General features: G+C 38.4%; 1 protein-coding gene across 4 annotated transcripts in view; it reads left to right on the forward strand.

Moving 5' to 3' along the window:
- Positions 1-10,360: 10,360 nt before the first annotated feature.
- TTC14 (tetratricopeptide repeat domain 14) overlaps positions 10,361-20,463 on the forward strand; it is a 38,873-nt gene continuing 28,770 nt past the window's right edge. For 2 of the 4 annotated variants that reach the window (XM_062602935.1, XM_062602934.1), the window contains exons 1-12: positions 10,363-10,654; positions 10,739-10,860; positions 11,094-11,293; positions 11,686-11,770; positions 11,850-11,979; positions 12,624-12,776; positions 13,422-13,493; positions 14,685-14,804; positions 14,888-15,010; positions 15,853-15,970; positions 17,954-18,063; positions 18,584-18,969. In XM_062602935.1, the coding sequence (XP_062458919.1) occupies positions 10,491-10,654; positions 10,739-10,860; positions 11,094-11,293; positions 11,686-11,770; positions 11,850-11,979; positions 12,624-12,776; positions 13,422-13,493; positions 14,685-14,804; positions 14,888-15,010; positions 15,853-15,970; positions 17,954-18,063; positions 18,584-18,969 (1,783 nt within the window). In that variant the 5' untranslated portion in view covers positions 10,363-10,490. Of the gene's footprint in view, positions 10,655-10,738; positions 10,861-11,093; positions 11,294-11,685; positions 11,771-11,849; positions 11,980-12,623; positions 12,777-13,421; positions 13,494-14,684; positions 14,805-14,887; positions 15,011-15,852; positions 15,971-17,953; positions 18,064-18,583; positions 20,002-20,463 lie in introns of those variants that run through there. The other 2 variants (XM_062602933.1, XM_062602932.1) reach the window with 2 other exon arrangements.

The following is a 20,463-nucleotide window of genomic DNA, read 5'->3' on the forward strand; positions in this document are numbered from 1 at the left end:
ATGAATAAGGAGGTAATTGTTCATCTCCATACAACTCTAACAGAAGCATACATGCATTTGTAGATAGCTCATTACAACAAACAAATTGAAGGTCTTTCAGTGTACAGCAGAAATAACTACTGAGGGATTTTTTAACAGACAAAAGAGGGAAGTGTAGAATGGACCAACATTCTTAGGATGGTGAAAAGAAGGCCAAGTGATTGGGAATCGAAGAATTTGCCAACAGTCTACAAATGGGATGAACAGCAATAAGAACGAGGAATTACTTAGAATGTTCTGAGGCAGAAGGAAGAAATTAAAATTTAGGCTGAATTACTAAAATAAAAACTCTGATACAGAAATGAATATACAGTGTAAAATTTTCCCAGGGTACTATTCAAACCTCATTGCTAGAAGACTTGCTCAAAGTCTTGACTAAATGTATTTGGGCAACTAATTTATTTCCATTAGCATCAGGACATTGACCTTCTCATGAGCTTCCATTAATGGCAGTGCATTTTGTATGTGCCTTACGTAGCAGGGACTGTGCTGGCTGTTAGTGCTTGGCTGGGGCAGAACAGACTCCCAACAAATGCAGTTCTGACCCATGACAGGACCTGGGACCAGTCTGACCTCCAAGATGAGTCTGTATAGATCCACATTGAGTGAGTACCCTCAAAAGATTTATAAACGCATAAGGTTGTATTACAATATAAATTACAGTAAGTAAATTCTCTATCTATAACCAACTCTGAAGTGAGCACAAATTTAAAAAATAATGTCTGTCTTTGCTGTTTGTCAGTTTTCAGATTGTGTCTTTCTTTCTAGATTTACTTTTTGAAAACTCAATGACTTTCTGTTCTGATCCTTAGGAATTCTCTTCATGTGAGCACTAAGTGTCTCACTGTCTTTGCTTGGGCTACAGGCAAAGCTCCTTTTTTTTGTGATTTTCTCATTCTTCTTTTGTCATATTGTGCCAGTGGGACCATCTTAACCAAATAGGCTCAGCTGCTTCCATTGAAAAGAGCAGTCTCTCCTTGGGGTAGATGGGTGCATCAAACTCAGACACACTTTTAAGGAATATTCACAGACTGAGAATGCCCAAATCAAACAGTTACTGTCCATTACAACCTCCCATAGTATTCATTGTTCAGACAAAATTAAAAGCCTCTGGACTGTTTGGTAGCACATGTGAAAGTAGTTGTGACCTCAAATCACAGATGATCCAGATAAAAATATAATAAAGACTACTGCTGCACCTGGAACTGACACCTCTGTCAGAAGTAACCATTTTGCGTCTCACCTAAAGATGAATCAAAGACAGATTTCCCAGAGGACCATCTGGAACTCAGTAAGATACTGGTGTGGGGGAAGTTTTTGCTGATGTACCACAGTGTGTGCATACGATGCCAAGAGTAAGTTACACTTTTACATTCACATGATTATTAAATTTAGTAAATAAAAGTCTATGCAAGTATATCCCAAGTCATTTGGGGTAACTAGCATGAAGTAGCACAAAAGTAAACCACCTTTCTGTTGGCTTTGTTTTCTAGGATAGATAAAGAGACCATTTTCACTGACAGGATCCTTTTAGTTTTCCAAGTGTGTTCTGCCCTCTAGAAATGCCCTCTTATGCGTTTTGTTTGGGTGGTTTTTTAATGTCAGTATGGGAGTACAGTGTGGGCCCGGGAGTGACTAATGACTCTGACATGATTAACATGTTATTAAACTATGGGATAATCACTATCGCTGTCAAGCGTCAGTGTGTGCATTGCATCAGCCCCTGTGTGACGGCAGCTCTTGCGCTGAACTCCCAGTAGCGTTGTTTGATCTAAGGAGAATATTTTTCGTGGTCAACTGCTGAATGTGATCTGTTCAGAACTGCAAACATTATGAAGAAAACAAAGGTGGATAAACAATACTAAGTGACCCCAAAACATAATGATTTTTTATACCATTTAATGTAAGCCTAAACTGGCTTTTCAGATGGCAACATATTGGTGGAACCAGTAATGCTGAACAAGCTGATGCATAATAAAGTGTGAACATTTCAAGAAATACAGATAACTGCTTTTCAGACTGGCTGATAAGTCACATATGAGGCACCTGCATGATGAAATGGAACTGTACCAATATGTTACAACTGCTTTTGCATTGGTCAAAGTGCAAATCCTGAGTTTGTGCCAGAGCCTTGTGTATATGCCCTTCTGGAGTTCAGCTGGCTGAGTTAAAGGGTTTAGTGGGCTAAGTCCAAGATCAAATCCTTTGCTGACAAGAACTACTGAGAGGAAAACTTCAACCGAGGGCATGCCTAGCTTGGGAGTTGCTTTTAAGCTGTTTACTATTGCTTTCCCCATGTTACTTTGTAGCTATGTCACAACTGTGTCTTCACCAAGCTCTGACCTCCAGATGTGCACCTAGACCCAAGCCCACTGGCTGGTCTTTCTGGCTTGCGGCTGCCTCAACACTGAGGACTCACTGGGAGATCAGTGGGCTGTATCTCACCCTGATTGTTGTCCCCAGCCCTGATGGTGATGCTGACTTACTGATCCTGGCTCCTTGGTGAGGTCACTGCTCACAACAGCCTCCCTGTCGTGCTCACCACCCAGCTCACTTTCCATATGCAGGTGGCCCTTGATGCTCTGTTGACAGTTTGTCACTCTACTGATTTCATATACCTGAGTAACTGGGTTAACTCTGCTTGGCTTGGGGGGGGTCGGATCAAAATAAAATATACGGACTGCCATAATAATTGCTTTCCAAGGTCCATCATACTGCATAGTTAACAACTGAAGACAAATTTTTAAGTAATGCTATGTTTTACCCAAACAGACGAGTGAGACTGAAGGCAGAGAGCTATACCCTGTGAAGTGGTATGTTTGAACTACAGTTCACCTGCTGAGAGACTTTAATTTCTACCATCCTGCAGCTGTGTCTCTTCAGCTGTGAGAGCCACTGTACAAGATAAGAGAACAGTAGTTTTCTCCACTGAAAAAATCCACTGAAATTTGGTTGGTTTGGGTTTTGCCAGGGAGCTGGAATTTAATCACTAAAATGTGTCATGCTGCTAAGCTGCATGACAGCTTGATGCACCAAAGGATGCTCCCTACTGAAAATGTAAACTTTTTATGCTGTATCATTTTTTACCTCAGGAATCTACAGATTTTTTTTTTTCTAGTAATGACTTTCCTTTTGTCCAGCTAAATTACAAAGAAGTGTTTTCATTTCCATTCTGGTATCAGTGAAGCTAAACAGCTCTTGTGCTCTTCTAACACTTTACAATGTATTTTTCTTCTCTATGATCATTATTTTAAAGCATGAAGGCAATAATATGTTTTTCCTATGGAAAAAAAAATTAAAAATATTTGTATCTCACGCTAGCCAAGCTGCTGCTTCCTCCTGCTCTTTTTGGCTTCTAGCATAGCTCTTAAAGAGACCAAATAACTGTTTCAGCTCCTAGCTGTGCAAAATGCAATTTCTGAAGTAGAATACAGAGGGTTATAGCCCATTTTAGGTACCATCAGGAACCTACTACTACTCAGAGTCTGCAACTTCATCATAGCCCTTGTTATATTCTGTAGTCCTTGATATATTTTGATACCTCTATTTAGCCATACTGAAGATACTAGGTATCTTAATGTACTTTTTCCCTATAATTTCCCTGTGCAATCGTTGTTGGGTTGGTTTTTTCTTTGACAGCACTTTGCAACAAATGATTTGTCAAAGACCTTAGTTTCTGAGCATCTGATACTGTACATCATTTCTCTGCTGTTCACGCCTTATAAAAAAGGCGCTGCTAGCTCTTGTTAGGGAAGACTTTTACCTTTGCACTCAGTGCCAAAACATTTTTTGTAGTCTAGGGACTAACCCTAACCCTTCTCACATTTTGAAATTTCTAACCCTCTTCTGGGTTGCAGGACCCAAAATACTGTTTGGATGCTGTACGTTATTGAAATCCACTGATTTTAATGAAAAACAGTTCCTTGTATTTTTCAGATGTAATTTATGATCACTCCTAACAAATGGAAGACATTTTCTGCCTTCAATTTTAGTGAAGCAAAGTGCTAAATTTGCATTATGAGATTAAAACCCAAAGTAGAGAAGTGAAAGCTAAAAAATAATGGAACAGTGTATTTAAAGACCTGACAATAACCTATTTCCCTATTTCCCTAGCTGTCACTTAAATTTCTCAGAGGCACATTCTGGCGGTGGGAGCCAACGAGACAGTTCAACCACATCTGCTTGAAGTGCTACTTTTTAGCACCAACCTTCTCCCACACCACTAACCTTCTGTTTAAACTTTTGATTGTATGTGTGCTATCTAGCATTAACCAAGCATTACAGTATTTGAAAGTGCTACATCATTTCCTTCTAACTTCTCAATTTAAGGAAACGTTGTATTGGAGGTTTGACTAACTTTCACTGCCTGTGAAGATACAGATTAGAACTTGACCAGACTGAATTGTGCTTATAAGGATTTTGTTGATGGCTTTTTTATAGTGTGTTAACATTATGTCATTATGTACAGATGGAAAAATCTGGATTTCTTTCTCCCACTTACTGTTCTCCTACACATGTACACACAGTCCCTCATGTATATATTTGCCAGTTTTAGGAGGATCAGATCATCATAATTAGAAGAGGAGGGTTTTAAACACCAGTATTTTAAATTTGTATGTTTATTCCTTACTCACGGTCAGCTCAGCCCAGAACTACATCTGTATTTAGTTGTGACACCAAACAATTCCATTTGCATGGAAAAGTTTGCATTTACAAATGAAGTAAGAACTTCATTTATGGTATGAATTATCATCCTTTCTTAGGCATAATTTGTAAAGGTATTTACATGTCTTATTTTTACATTTTCTGAAACCTTCTGAGGCATCATTCTCTGACCTAAGCTGCCAATAACTTTAAAAACAGAATTTAGTATCAGTGTCACAGAATATGCTACAAAATAGAGATGAATGGAATACATTTCAGTTTGTCTCTGCATTTGATTTGGGACACAATATTAGAAGTTTTATTTTAATTTTTTTTTAAGAGAAATTCTGGCTCTTGCTGTACTTTTGACATGGGTCCCATACTTCTGTTCTTAGGTTGGTGATTGTTACCTGCATACATACACATCTTTCTTTCACAGAAGTACTTTTTTCACATTTCAAGCTACCTCCTCTTGTTTCTGTTTTATATTTTAATTTGTTTCAGAGCTTCTGTTTCCTGTGATTATGTATTTGAATTCAACTATCTTAATAAGATGAGAACCTATAGAAAATCAAGTCACTACTTCCGGCTGTTAGTTACTGGAATTATACCATCCAGATAATACTGTAATTAACTTTACTTTCTATTTGCAAGATTATTTGTTAATCACTGTATTTCCAGACAATTCTTATTAAGATAAAAATTAATTGGAAATCATATCACACCAGCTCAGCTTATCAACTTTAACGGAAGTTTCACCTGCCTAGGACAAAACTCTGTTTTTGATACATTTGATCTGTTTTAAATAAAGATGTGCTCATGCATTAAATTGGAGGAAACAAATTAATCTATATTGTGAAGTTGCCAGCTGTTTAACTCCTTACGAGTTAATTAAAATAGTTTCAACTTTTTCATATTAATATACTTTAAACAGTGACAAATTTTGATGAAATTAAGGGACTGCTATTTTATTTTTGACAATGGTTACATGTCTGGTTCATTGCAAGCAATGAACAACTTCTGATATTTGTTAATTGCTCTTTAGGCAATATTCATTACACATGCTGTGCAAAAGGAGTGTTAGAGCAATTTACCATGAGATACAAAAAGAAGTAGGCTGTTTTACCAGGAATAGAAGAATTCCAAGTGGTTTAGATCTTCAAAACACTTTAAAGACTTCTTCGAACATCTCTGGAAAGTTCATATTTGACAAGACAATTTAGAAAGGCAACAGATGCTGGAGAAAGAATTTAACAATGAAAACATGAATAGTGGTATACTATGGATAAGAAATTTAATAATTGAGAGTAGCTGCATACTTACATATCTTGTAGTGCTTGCAGACTTGAAATTAAATATTCTTACTGTGTTTTGCTACGTGCTGAAAATATAATTTTGGGTTATAAGTAATAATCTACTTTGCTGACTGGAAAGTTGTGATGCTGACTGCAAGTTGCAATGACTTACTCTAAAACTTAAAACCAGGATGTCTCTCCCTTGCTATATAGCAGTTGATACTGCCAGTCTGTGGATTGTTAGAAGCTGGAAAATTCATAAAAAAACTACAAAAACCTGTCTGCTTGGCGTACTTTCTGCTGAGTCTTTCACGTATCATAGGAATTTGCTCTGTAGGCAGTATTTCTAGATATGTTGCAAGTTGTACAGGTGGGTGTATACATATTGTCTGTGTCAGGATTACCAAGTTGCCTGACTGGTATTCCTGTCAAATAAGCAAACCTTCATTCGCAACAGCCTGTTTTTTCATACATAGGTAAAAAAAAAAAATAAATAAAATCAATGCTAATGTTTTCTCCAGTAACATTTTCAGTCTCATCGGAAACAAAGAGTTGTTACTAACCTGCAGGCACAAAATGCTGCACTAAGTGCACAAGCAGTAATCCTCAGAGCCGTACAAAGGCTCAGCAGTGCCGCTGCCTGCAGGCTGACAGAAATCCCAGAAATCTCAGTTGACATTTCTTAACTGTTATTTCTGCTGTATTGCAATAGGCTCTAATTGTTGATTTCAGAGCCCGAGCAGTTTCCATAGTCTGTCCTTGCATACTTATTACATGCATCCGACTATTCTTTGTCTACACATTTCCAGAAATCTGAGAAGTGCAAAGGCCCATGACACCATAAGCAATTAATCAGCTTATCTTCAGGTGAGTCTACATGTCAGTGAAACTGCATTCTCTCACAGACCATGCCAAAGTTGGACATAATGATAACTTGTTAAAAGGGGAAATGCCTGATTAGGCTTAGGATGTTCCATCACCACAAGTCTGTGATGTTTTCACACCTCCTCTATCGTATTTGGTGATTATGCTTGCATATAATGTTTTCCTCAAAGTAGAGAGGCTAGCTGCCTAGCAAATAGTTTGCCCCTTCATTGCTTTTGAGCCAAAATAGTATCTTGGATATCATGTCATCTTCAAACAATCCTTTTGCTGCTTTCTATATTAACAGAAAGTCTGGGCAGCAGGAGTGGTTTTGGCACATTTTGCCAAAAATCTAACAACACAGCTGAAAGTATAGCTCTTCATGTTAATTGTCATTAGTACTATTGGTTTCATCTTTCTTGCCCACATATTTAGTTGAACATTTTGCTCCTATTTGCAATAGGCTAAAATTTATCTCAAATCTGCCAAAACTCTGCAAAAAATAATACTTTGACAAGCATGATCTTGGAGGAGCAAATCTTTTTGTCAGTGATAAAATGTGTCTCTTGACACAAAATCCTTTCCTCCATGCAATTTTCTTGTAAGCTTTACCACTGATACTGGATATATGGCAACATTTGAAAAGCAGCTTGACCTTGTTGCATTATAACTGTGCTTACTGAACTTTGATGAAAATCTGCTTAGTATTACACATATCCCCTCTAAAATTCTGTCACACCTCTCAGCTTTTGCATTGTTCAGGGGCCCTATCACTATGGGTCTGACCCTGGGTTCAAAGCCACCTTGGCTGAAATTCATAAGCTTTATACTGTGTGAGTTACAGGCTGCATGATAGATTTTGGGAGCTGCCTTTTATCATGCATTAACCTAAAATGTCAGAAAATTTGCATCAAACTCACTCAGACATGTCTGGTTTTAGAGCGTCTGGAATGCTCTTCTTTGAGTAGGGCAGTATGTTGACTTGTATCACTTTCTCCTGAAGAATCAGGACACTTCCCGCTCACCTTCTTTATTTAGCATATGGAATGAAGTCGATGGAACAGAGGATTAATGACATCATAGCATATGGAGCATGCTCTCTCTTCAGGCCTTGGGGTCTCTTAAGCTGTGTATATACCACTGGCTTTATTCCATGCTGCTCCATTTAGCATTATCCATGCCTGAACTGTGGTCACTGCTATATCCTTTTATAAAAAATATTTCCTATTGAGTAAGTGACATAAAACAATGGGGGGGGGGGGAGGGAATCCACTAATGAAAATATGCAAAGATATTTTTAAAAGTACAGTGGAAACTCAAGGCAGTATCCTGATAGAGAACATGATGGCAGAAGTTTGTGTGCCCTGAGTGAGGTGAAGCAATGCACAATATGCCGTAACCTTGCTTTGCTTCTGAGTTCATTACTGTAACCTGAAAATTACAATAGCATGCTCACATACCTGGCTCTGGCAAAGCTGCTTCTGAAGATGGAATAATTTGGAGTTTGTTTGATGAAGGTAACTTCAGAATCTGCTGTGCCCAGTTAAAGAAAGGATCACTTTAAATATGAAGCTAACTCTCATGTTCTGGGGCAACTAATCTATATTCTGTGTATTAACATGATATAATCCTAAAATGCAATTGATTTTCTACTCATAGAAGGAAATGTCTGTAAGAAGAGTCCATAATTATAGGTTGTTCAGCTTTCACCATGATTTTGGGGATTTTAAGTCCAGAACTCATAACACATTTTACACATTTATTCATAATGTCTTACTTGTACATTGTGTGTGTGTCTACACATTAGGCTGAAGAAATGCTTACACAAAAGATTGTGCTTCAAACAACTTTTTTATTACTAGCTCTTTGTATTTGCTAAGTAATACAAATTAACTTTTCCTTAAAATACTATTTCCCCAAATTAAACTGCCATTATTAGCAGTTGTGTAACACAGCTCAGGACATTGCACTTGCAGTGTGATTCATCCAGAAAAGGCTCCATTTCTGCACTGATTCTATGCAGATGCATTAACCTTTCCATGTCAATCTGTCTCTAATCAGTCTTACTGTTTAGAACTTTCTATTTAGTGTTCATGGGTTTTTTCCACCATAGTAACCAGAAATCTAAGTACACACCTCATCTTACAGAGAACAGGAAGATTTTAAATCAAAATCCTGACAGCTGTTTGGTACATAGTAAGTGTTATGCCTCCTTTATCTTTGGTTATATTAAAGTAGGGGACATGAAATGAAAATAAAATATAAATTTGCCCTTCTAGTGTCTTCCCCAAGTCTGCAGTACCAGTGATATCCCTGCCAGCTTTGACCTGAGCTTCTGAGACCAGTGTCTTTGATGTGATCCTTGCCCTCTCAGTCATGCTGCTTCCTAGAGGAGTTTATGTCACTGATCTGCTGACAGCCAGATAGCTATTTTTTTCTGCAACACTGTACTGAGGGTAGAAGTGACATTATGCCGTTTACAGTGGGTTTCCGCACCCCCTTTTTAAATTATTAAATGCAATGCCAGGGACAAATTATTCTTGGAGACTGAAGAATTGTGATCTTTCTAAAAGACTTGAATTAATTCCAGCTGGTTTAAAGCACTTTTTTTCCATTAGCTAGAAGAGGTGATTAGCATGAAGAACCTCCTGAGTTAAATGTCTTTAAAGTTAGTGCTGGTAAACTGAACCATTGTATCTTGTGTTAGGCCTATTTTAATGGCTCAGTTGTAATCTCAGCCCATAATCTTTTCCTGAGGTAACTGCCTATTTCCTCTCTTCGTTTCAGTACAGCTATTCTGACAAACAAAGCCAGCATATCTCTTGCCAGCACATTTCTTCATTTCACCTGTATGAATTTCTGATGGAAAGCCTGTTAGATGGACACTTCAAGGGAAGAGCATTATGAGTATCACAGTGGTTTGTTTCTGAGGTGAGCACCCACCACTTCCAGAGTGACGTTCCCGCCCCACACCACAGTGGTTTCTGCAACACTCTTTCATTTATTCTCTTTGTTGTAACTTAGTGAAGACATTTAAGAACTGACAACTAATTGAGAATTTCTTGAGCGCCGTTCCTCAGTTCTGGAGAATCTCTTCTTAAACAAACACACTTCAGCTAACGTGCAGAAGAAAATATGCCGGCGGAAGCACCTGAGCTGCGCCTTCTCAGAAGGAGATACACTGGTGAGGGAGCACCGCTTTTTCCTCCTCCACATCTGTGTCTGGGCCCCACCTCCGGCGCACAAGACAGCGGTGGGCACCACGGACGCCGAATGCTCCGCCTCGGCTGGGAGTGACGGGGTCGCAGCGCCCTCTCCCGACATGGCCGCGGCGCGAAGGGCCGTTCGGGGCCCTCGCACCGGTCCCTGCGGCGGTTCCCTCGGCACTGCCGAGCTGTTCCGTAGCCGCCGGCCATCTGTGTAATTTGTACACTTTACTTTTCATTGCTGTCTTTCATTTTTCAATACAGGCAGTGGACCCTGGAGACCGAGACCGGCCCCGCAAACGGTCCTCCTACTGCCCAGGGGGCGCGGCGGCCACCCGCTCACAGCCCCGCTCTTGGCCGCGACGCCGAGCCCAGCGCATGCGCGTTGCTTACTACTACCGTGTCAGGCTGCGGTTCCTGTTCCGGGCGGGGTGGCGGCGGCATGGACCGGGAGCTGCTGCGTCAGGTGCTCAACTACCATGGTCCTGAGCTGCTCTCGCTGCTCCGCGCTGAGCAGCAGGACAACCCTGACTTCCGCGGGCTGCTGCCGCCGCCGGGGACCGTCTTCGAACAGCCACGCGGCGCCCAGCAACCGCCGGCAGCATGGTAAGGGGTGCCGGGGCGGTGCGGATGGGGGAGCGAGCTGTGAGGTGCCGCGGAGTGGTTCTCACGGGGTTCTCCTCCTCCTAGCAAGGAGAGGACGAGTCTTGACACCGAGATAAAGCGCTTCATTGCCAAAAAAGCTGATCTCCTTTTTGCCCACTCGTGGAGACCCAGCGGGCCTCTCTCCGAAACGATTGAAGAAAATGAAGGTAAGCTGGCTCACGGGAACGGTGCTGTTTGTGTGTGGGGACCCTGCCCTGAAAATCGGCATTGCTGAAAACAGGGTGACAGTTTTTGCTGTGCTTTTTGTAGGCTGCACACAAACAGCCTGTTACAAATAAGCTAAATTTTGCATGTTTAAAAAATGCGGTTTTAACATGTGAAGTATTTTATGTTCTCAGGTTATAGCTTAGTTGTTTCACAACTGTGTTGTGTGTTGCAGACTATTACGCTGTTATGCCACCCCTGGAACGGTTCATGGAGGTTCCCAGGGAAGAGAGGAGAGGATTATTTTTTCATGACATTGACCGTGGCGATATCGTGATCGGGAAGATTACTTCTATTCGCGAATTCGGCTTTTTCATGGTGTTGATTTGTCTGGGAAGTCGTTTCATACGGGAAATTTCAGATTTACAAATCACTGTAAGATACAGCTTTGATCAGTATTTTATTGTTGATAAATAATAACTTTTTAATGTATTAGTTGTCTCGTGTTTTTTAATGGAGTGGTATGTGAAGTGGAAGGTGAAAATGAGCTTTGCGATGGTGGGTGGCATCTGAATTTGTGAATAGCTTATGGTGCGTTGCTGAGACAGCAAATGCTTCTTTTTATGCTCCATACTCAGTGCATACTACGTCTGAGTGGTTTGTAATTTATGAGTGCATAATTTTTTACTTGAACCAAGATGTGCTTTTAACTATCATGGCTCTGATGTGCATTAAAATTAAATAATCATGTTTTGGCATAATCTTGGGGACAAAAATATCTCAACTTTTGGGTTTGTTTATGATATTCCTACATTATTCTATTGTAGGCTCTTTGTCCTTTGAGAGATGTGCCTTCTCAAAGCAGCTATGGAGATCCTTTATCTTATTATCAAACTGGAGACCTTATTCGAGGCAAGTAGCTGTAGAATTTGTCAGGAATCTCTTTCAGTTTTTGAGACATTTCTGTAACTGTCTTTCACTGTTTATATAGCTGTCGTCAAGGATGTTGATCGTTACCACGAGAAGCTCGCGGTGTCACTTTACAGCTCTCTTCTTCCACCCCATCTTTGCAAGACAAAACTAGGTGTAATTACTTCTGATGACTTCCCACTACATTATAAGTAAGAACATGCTATTCAGCTGTACTTGCTAGGTATATTCAGTGTATTTGAAGAACGTTTTTGACAAACTGTTCTTAAAACTTGATGTTTTTTCTGATTTAATCGGATGATTACAGGATTTTTGCTGTTTGTCTCTATAACATACTTGTTTCTGGATATGTCAGCTGTGGTTGGTCTTTGAGCATCTTTCCCAAAATGTAAGGAAAGCAAAAAGCAGAGCAAGGTATCTGTCACTGTGGGACTGTGTTAGCAAAACACCACAACAAACAAACTAACCCCAAAAACCAAAAGAAACAAGAACCTTGGGATACTGGAATATGAAGTTTTTAAAATTTAAAAATTACCCGTAGAAAATAGGAAGACACAGGATTCTCTACAATTTTTGTAGAATTTTTTATGTCCTGGAGATACCTAGATACGTGCCAAAATAGGTTTCAGAAGTTAGCTTAGGCTCAAAGATACAAGAGTTGCTAAATTGTAGAAAAATATATGCCTGTAAAATGGAACAAGTTGTGAGCAGTGATAAATATCAATATAGGCGTTTTTATTATATACATAAACATCATGAAATTGAGTATCTGTGAGGTTTTGCTAGCGTACATCAGTGGGTTTTTTGTGGTTTGTGTTTCTGGGTTTTTTTTAAGGCGAAGCATGGAAGTTGCTAATACAGCAGAGACCTTTGAAGAGGTTTTGCATCGTTCCCCAGGATTTGGTAATCCATCATTAGTTGAATATTTAGCAGAAAAACTAGGAATAAATGAATCAAATCCACCGTCTTTGCTAAGAAGTCTTCAAATGTAAGTGATCTTTACATTGTTCCTATCCTATAGCTTCGTGAAGATTATTCTACTCCATTGAGATAGACCAGAACACTTATACTTAAACCTTTTCCATTTTGATTTGCATGACTGCAGCTTACATGTCCTTAAATATTTAAAAGCAGACTCTTCTAGAGTAAGAAACTTACATTTGAAATTCTATTGCTCTGAATAAGCAAGACACCTTATGACATGTAATGTTTGATACCAAATACCTTAGGAATTTATTGCTCAGATCTTGTCAGTATCTTTGGATTGAAGTGCAGGATATTTAAGTTTTAGAGTCTTCTGTCAGATGTTTACTCACAGTATTTATTTTAGTAATACATCTGCTTTCATAAAATATGATTCAAACATATCTAGTGATATATATTAGGTCCCAAAGCAGGGGTGAATATGTTTTTGTTAAACGTGCTGCAGATGTACTAGTTTGATTCAGCACTTCTAGGATAGATTGGGAAAAGCTGGTTTCAGAAATACAGAAGAATGTTCCTGACTGAGGGAGAGCGATAAAGCAATGTGTAAATAGTATTTCAGTTTATTTGAACTGCATTACGTGTTGTAAGTTTCATTTTGTAGACTCAGAACTTCAACTTGATGGTTTTGTTTGCTTTTTCCTTAAAGTAAAAATTTCAATGAAGAAGATTTTGCCCCTGCCTTGAGGAAAAAGCAGTCTGAATCATGGGCCTTGAAATGGTATGTAATACTTTCTCTTGTCAGAGCTTATTGTTAGTAGGTTACAGGTTATATTTCTTAAAAGAAAATACACATTGAACCACTGTTTCCAGCACCTGTGTAGTGATGTAACCAGGAAGAACTTCTTGAAAGTAGCCCTAACTGCTAAATGGGTACATGATAGATAAAGTTTCAAGATTAACTTCCAAAATATTTGTCAGGTTAAAATGAGTATTCCCTGGAACATCTGCAATGTGCTGGCCTATTGATGAGATGTGACTAGGATTTTAGACAATACCAGGTACACAGTTTTCCATTTTAAAATTGAGTGTTGAATGACTTATTACTGCTTGTCATAACATTTGGGCCTCAGACTGTAGATTTAATAAGCACACTATGCTGCCTTTTAAAAGGTAAATGTATTTCCCTGCTGCATTTGGAACAGCAGCTCTAGATACATGCTATTGCTTTTAAGCTGTACATCTGTATGTGGGCATGCTCTACAGGGTGAAGGAGGCAGAACAGAGACTATTCTCCTCAAAATGTGTATCTTTTGTGGAAAAACTTGTTTTGAATCCACCAGGTCCAAAAAAATCCCAAACCAAAAACTGAAATCTCAGAATTTCTGGGTTCTGTGCTAGGAAAGCAGTGTTTTTTGTAAAATAAGTAGTTTGCAACTTTGATTAGTTGCTGAAAAACTGCTTGTAATGTTAAATACAAATTTTAATTTTTAAAAAAGTTATTACGAAAAGTTCTGAAATTGGTTCTCTTCCAATAAAAGAAGCAATTAATCTCTTAGGAATTGTAGAAGAAAGATTTTACAGCTCATATTACTTGAACCTTAAATAGTTGAGTTTGAGATGAGCTGGTTTCAGTGTGTACCATCTATCCATTTTGCCTTGTGTCGTTGGCTTAATGGTGACTTTTAACTCTGGATATAATTAAGCCTGTTCCAGGTCACAGCCAGAGTTTTGTGCAGAGAAGTGCTCAAGTATTCACTCTATAAATGAAAAACAGTGTAACATAGTAGCGCTGTCTGCAGAAATGCTCTCCACTCTATCACATAATCTGAAATGCCAGTGTTAAGTACATGATAACCAGGTCAAGTTTTATTACCTGTCACTTGTTTGGAACCATGATTTGTGAGCAATTAACAGTATGAAATCTGCACAGACTAACTGTACATGATGTTTTCTAAATCCTTTTCTCCAGTGTGAAGGCAGGGGTTGATTATTTTAAGGATGGGCACCATGTGGAAGCCATGAATGAGTACAACAAAGCTTTGGAATTTGATCCAGAGAATGTTGAAGCTTTGGTAGCACGTGGAGCTCTGTAAGTCTGCTTGTTTCACTGAATTTTCTACTTTGCGAAAGAGAAACAACACTAAAATCTGCGCAACTTGTCTGTTGTTCTAGGTATGCAACAAAAGGAAGTCTGAACAAAGCCATAGGTGACTTTGAAATTGCTTTAGAAAACTGTCCTACCCATAGAAATGCAAGAAAATACCTCTGTCAGACTCTTGTGGAAAGAGGCGGGCAGTAAGTGTTTTCATTTGGTTGTTGACAATTTTTCTCAATATTTTTTGAATACTGTTCTAGTTAGGACACAGAATGGCATCTTTCCCTCCTGGCTGGGTTTAAAAAAAATAAAAAATGTTTGTTGGAAATCACACCTGCTCATGCAGTCAGTTTATACTTTCTCCTCTGGTCCAGTTAAAATCCTGGCAAAATATTTGAGGTTTAATCCTTGTTACACTTTCACTAGTAGGATACCGGACTTGAAGAGTCTTGTCAAATGTGTGAATACATTCCAACAGGCTATGGTTTTTTATTTTTTTATTTTTTTTATTTGTTTGTTTGGCTTTTTAGGGTTGGTTTGTTTTGGGGTGGTTTGGGGCTTTTTTTTTTTTTTTTTTCCTGTTTGGAGGGGCTGGAGGAGATGTTTGTGAATGCGGTTTGTTTGGTTCTTTAAGAAAGTATTTGTAACAAAATCGTGTTCTTTTACTCTACTGAAATATTGGTTAAACTCTGTAACAAAAAAATTTACTTTTGAATATTTAGCAAATAGATTTCTTTTAAGCCCTGTGTTGAGAAGAAACGGACAATATTTTTGAAACTGGAATTGACATGTCCAAGAATAGTATTACTGATGATTTGGAGGTAATAATAGGTCAGAAAACACCGGTTTACTACTTTAAGAGATAATAATGTGTCAGAAATACTGTTTTACTTTTGTACTGAGGTGGGCTAAGGTGAGTGATATGGTGCTGGAAGGATGCAGTGGTATTGTCATAGTGCAAATAAGAAAGGTAGTCCTAAAAATAAGAAAAAAAATACAAATTCTGTGGCTTAACTGTATACTATTATCACTTGAATTTCAGGTTGGAAGAGGAAGACAAACTAGTAAATGCTGAGAGTTATTATAAGAAAGCATTAAGTTTGGATGAGACTTTTCAGGAAGCAGAAGAGGCCTTAACAAAACTCCGTAAGCATATACAGGTGATTCTTTACTTTCTCTTCATATAGTGCTCTCAGTGACAATAAACATCAAAAATCATATTAGATCTTTTGAACATGGTGAGTTTAAGGTCGTGGTTTGTCTGCTTCCCTTCTTTAAAGTATATCTTTTACAGTAAGCATTATGGCTGTACCTATCAGAAGAAGGTACCCCTTGATGACTTCACTGTTCTGAACTGGATAGTAAAGAAATGCCAAATAGTGGAGACAGGGAAAGAGCAAAGCCTGTTAACCCTGTCAGCTAAAGCAAGGATAAGAATATTCCATCATACAAGCATGATTAATACTATTAAATGATAACATTATGTGAATATAAACAGAGAAAGTGTAAACTTGAGCAAGCCAAATAAACATTTCATACCATCTTACTGGCCAAATCCTTGTGATTTGGAGTAATTGTGAAAATATAGAGTAACATCAGCCAAAGCTAACCCACAGGACGATCACGGGAGAGGGGAAATGAAGATGTAATTTAAAGGAAAACAGCAGGAGGTGGAGAGTGGGCAGTTTTGACTGCCCTCTGCTGTCTGTTTTTGGTTTATTTTCTCACTTCTCGCATGCAGCATGGTTCCCAGGTGAGCCCTGGTGGGTCTGTCCGCTAATCTGAGTTAAAATTGTTTTTCTTTTATTTACCTCCTGTGACTTTCACAGAGGATCAAAGTGTAAAATAGAGCACTGAGGAGCAGGCTTGTTTTGTTCTATGGTTCTGTGTATAACAAGTACATAGACTGAGGTAGATGGCCTTAATCAACACTTCTTCAGTTGGTGGAGCCATAATGCTAACAGAGTGTTTTGAAAGAAAGGGGAAGAGGAGATATGACAATCTCTTTAATTAAGCTGAACTACATCATAGATAAGTTGTTGCACAGTACTTGAGACACTTGGCTTCTTTAGAAAAAGGTGTCAGTCTCCATTAAGATAAAGACTATCCTTAGCAAGTAGGAGATTAATTTTACAGTCTTTTAGGGTTTCCTAGTGAAATGGGTCATTGAAGCACCAAATAAAAGCTACCATGATAGCCTGCAAACCAACAAAAAATGTTTGCATAGCCTTAACTGCAGTTAAGGATTTCCTTTACAATATCTGTTCAGAGTGTTGCTAAGTTTTGAAAGCAGTCAGACTTTCTGTTCACTCTTAATATGAATAGAGCCCCTCTTCAGGGCTGTGTAGTGCAGATATCTGATCTGTAACAGGCTTACGTAGTTTAAGGATTATTCATCTGATGAGATGCTCTTGTGCATTTACCTGTATTTTCATACATAAGTCTGAATCTTTTGTGCGAGAATGGCTAAAGCAACACTGGAGTATGTTTTCCTGTAATACTGATTATGTGTTTTTCTCCAATGCATTTTCTTCCGAATTGGACCGTTGTTGCTGTATGTGACATCTGGTGCTGCTCATCACCCACAAACCCTTGGAACATGATTTCTTACATAAACTATGCATCAAACTGGTCTGTGAAATTGTTACCAAACGGTTTGTATTCAAACATGGCCAACTTAAATACATTTTAAAATTCTGCCGTGTTTTACTTGTAAACTACAATATTACAATAATGATACTTTCCCTAAAACCTTTCTCTCTCTTGGGGTTTGGTTGTTTTGTTTTTTTTGTTTGGTTGGTTTTGTTTTCTCCGTGTTGGTAATAATGTGTTTTCTGGCATATTCTATCTGTACTTTCTGGGCTTCATGCTTCACGGTATACTGGATCATGGGTACCACTGCAATGGTTGGTCAAATGTACTTTTTAATGGAATAAAAACTGCAATATGGTCCTTAATGTAAACCTGATTATCACAATGGCCAATACCAAATTTGTGACTAATGTTAATACTTGGTCTGGGAATTCTGGTAAAACATCCCTGGTGTAAACATACATTTGAATGGGGTTGGGGACATGTGGAAAATACCTGTGTTAACATTTTTAATGTAATTTTTTTTTTTATGATGCTTGGGTTCATAAAAGAAATCTTTGGAAATGAGGGAGAAACAAGCTGCCAAAGAAGAGAGACAGAAAGAAAAGAAAGTAGAAACAAGTGCAGAGAAATTGCGTAAGCTCTTAAAAGAAGAAAAAAGGTAACTTTGTTATATTCGGTATACTGATTACGTGGCAGTATGTGCAGATAGAACAATGAACGATCCATTTCCAAACAGAATGTCCTAGTAAGTACCTAGTAAGCTTCTAGGTAATTTCTCCCTAGGTAGACTGCTTTTCCTCCAGAATTTTTTTGTTTGTGGGTAGTGTCCTTTAGTGCATATAGCCTTTAATGAATATACATAGTCATTAAAGGTAAAGTTGTTTAAAAAATACTTGACATATTTACAGTGAGGAAGTTATTTAAAAAATACTTGGCAATGTGAAGTATTTGCAGAGTGTAATGCCATATTAAACCTGGAAAGATTTTGATGATAAATTGATCATTGGATTTAATTTAAATTTTTTATAAAGAAATGATATTTGAAATTGTCAGGCTTAGTTTCCATTCATGCCTTACAGTCCCGGCTCAGCCAAACTCTGGGAAGTACAGATTTGCTTTCTAGATCTAATTTTTGCCCAATAATGAAGATGATCTCACAGATTAATTATGTTTTTTAGGTTGAAGAAGAAAAGGAAAGTTTCAACTTCCTCCTCTTCCTCATCATCATCAAGTGAATCTTCATCAGATGTATCAATTTCTTCTTCCTCCTCTTCCTCTGATCACAAGAAACGTAGGAAAAAGCGTCAGAAGAGATCTGAGTCTTCCCGTAGCTCCAAAAAATACTCATCTAGAGCTTTTTCCCATTATAAAGATCAGATTAGGAAAGAGGAGTGTTATTCACCTCCAGCTGATACCTCTGCTTCCTTTCTTAACCGAAGTTTTGAAGTGGAGAAACTGCTGGAAAGGCAGGACAGCTTAGTGTGTCCAAAACCAGAAGTAAAAGAGAAAGACACACACCGTTCTTTTTCAAGGACTTCAGGTGATGATGAAGACACTTTTGGAGGTAGGTCTGAAGCTTCAAGAGATTCTTTTAGTAGCTCCAGAACACTGCCAAGCAGTAGCAAAACTGAAAATTATGGTGAAACAGATCGATTTTCCTCTAGTTGGAGGGGTTCCTCAGGTTCATATCGTAAGTCATATGATAAACCCAGTATGCATTATTGTAGGAGATCAGAAAGGGATGTAGAGGGGAGAAAAGAGCCATTTAAAAAACATGGCTCAGGTCACAAGAGGTATTACATGTCTCCAGCAGGGTCTGACTATTATGGAAAGTCAGCGGAAAAATGCAGATCATATTCTAGCACCAGCTTCCATGAAGGTGATAAAAGCTACGATAGGGATGGGCATGTGTTAAGTAAACATAAAAATGAAAGTGAGTATAAGAGTAGGAGAAGTTCTGAGGAGAATAGTAAAACAAAAGAACCAGATGAGGAAACCTCTTTAGAGGGCACAGGGCAAACAGACAGTGGCATTAAAAGAAACCTGCCGCAGAACTTAATTAACATATTCAATCAAATAGCTGAGTTTGAGAGGGAGAAAGGAAGTAAGCAGAAGAAAGAGTGAAGTACCTAAGAAAACACTAGTCATGAGTGTAGTTAAACTTTCATTCGAGTAGTTCTTGAGGAAATGTAAATAAAAATAGAAAGGCAGAATTTGTTCTGTCTTGCAGAATGTCAGAGAATTCTTAAAGCAAGATTGTATGGTGGAAAGAGATGTAAGGATATCTTCCATAAAAACAGTTATTTCTTAAAATCTAAGTTTCCAATGCTTTTAATTTGGGATGCTCCTGCACAATATTTCCTGATGGGTTGAAGTCCTTTAATACCCCTGGACTGCAGTTAGCTGCAACAAACATCAAATATGCACTTTAATAACAGATGGGGTGTGTTTGGTTTTTCTTGTCCCCTGGGGTACTATTGACTGTTGGTATTTTGTTATCAAAGTTAAGCTATAGAAAGAGGATAACTGAATAAAAGTCATGTGCCATCAATGTATATAGTTCATTTGCTCATTAAATTTTCTTAATTCTTCTTAATTTTGTGTCTTCCTTTTTTGTGAGTGTTGCTGGGATGTTTCATACCGGTGCACTGCTCATACATGCTGTGTGTATATGTGTATATATATATATATATATATGCACAGAACCTTCAGTGGCTGTGAAGGCAACTGTATTGCATTCTTAAATGCATCAAACATCTTTTCTAAGTAATGTGAAGAACCCCCAGCTGAGGTAGAAGTGTTTTAGAACTGTGTTTATTGTTCAGGTGTGGGCCTTTGGGGTTTGGGTTGTGTTTGGGGGTTTTTGTTTTTTTTTGCTGTTAGGTATTTCCTTTTCCTATTATCCTAACTGTTGCATTGCTTGTAGAAAAAAATTGTGCTCAGTTTACAATGACATCTGCAGAGATAATTGGCAGGACATGGTAAGGAGCTAATAATACCTGGTACGCTATGCAATGCTCACTGTACTTCAACGGAGAGTTTTCCAAGTAATGCCGTA

This window comes from Pezoporus occidentalis, unplaced genomic scaffold, assembly GCF_034315485.1.
Source record: "Pezoporus occidentalis ecotype Australia unplaced genomic scaffold, CSIRO_AGI_Poc_V1 ctg8, whole genome shotgun sequence".
NCBI classification, from domain to species: domain Eukaryota; kingdom Metazoa; phylum Chordata; class Aves; order Psittaciformes; family Psittacidae; genus Pezoporus; species Pezoporus occidentalis.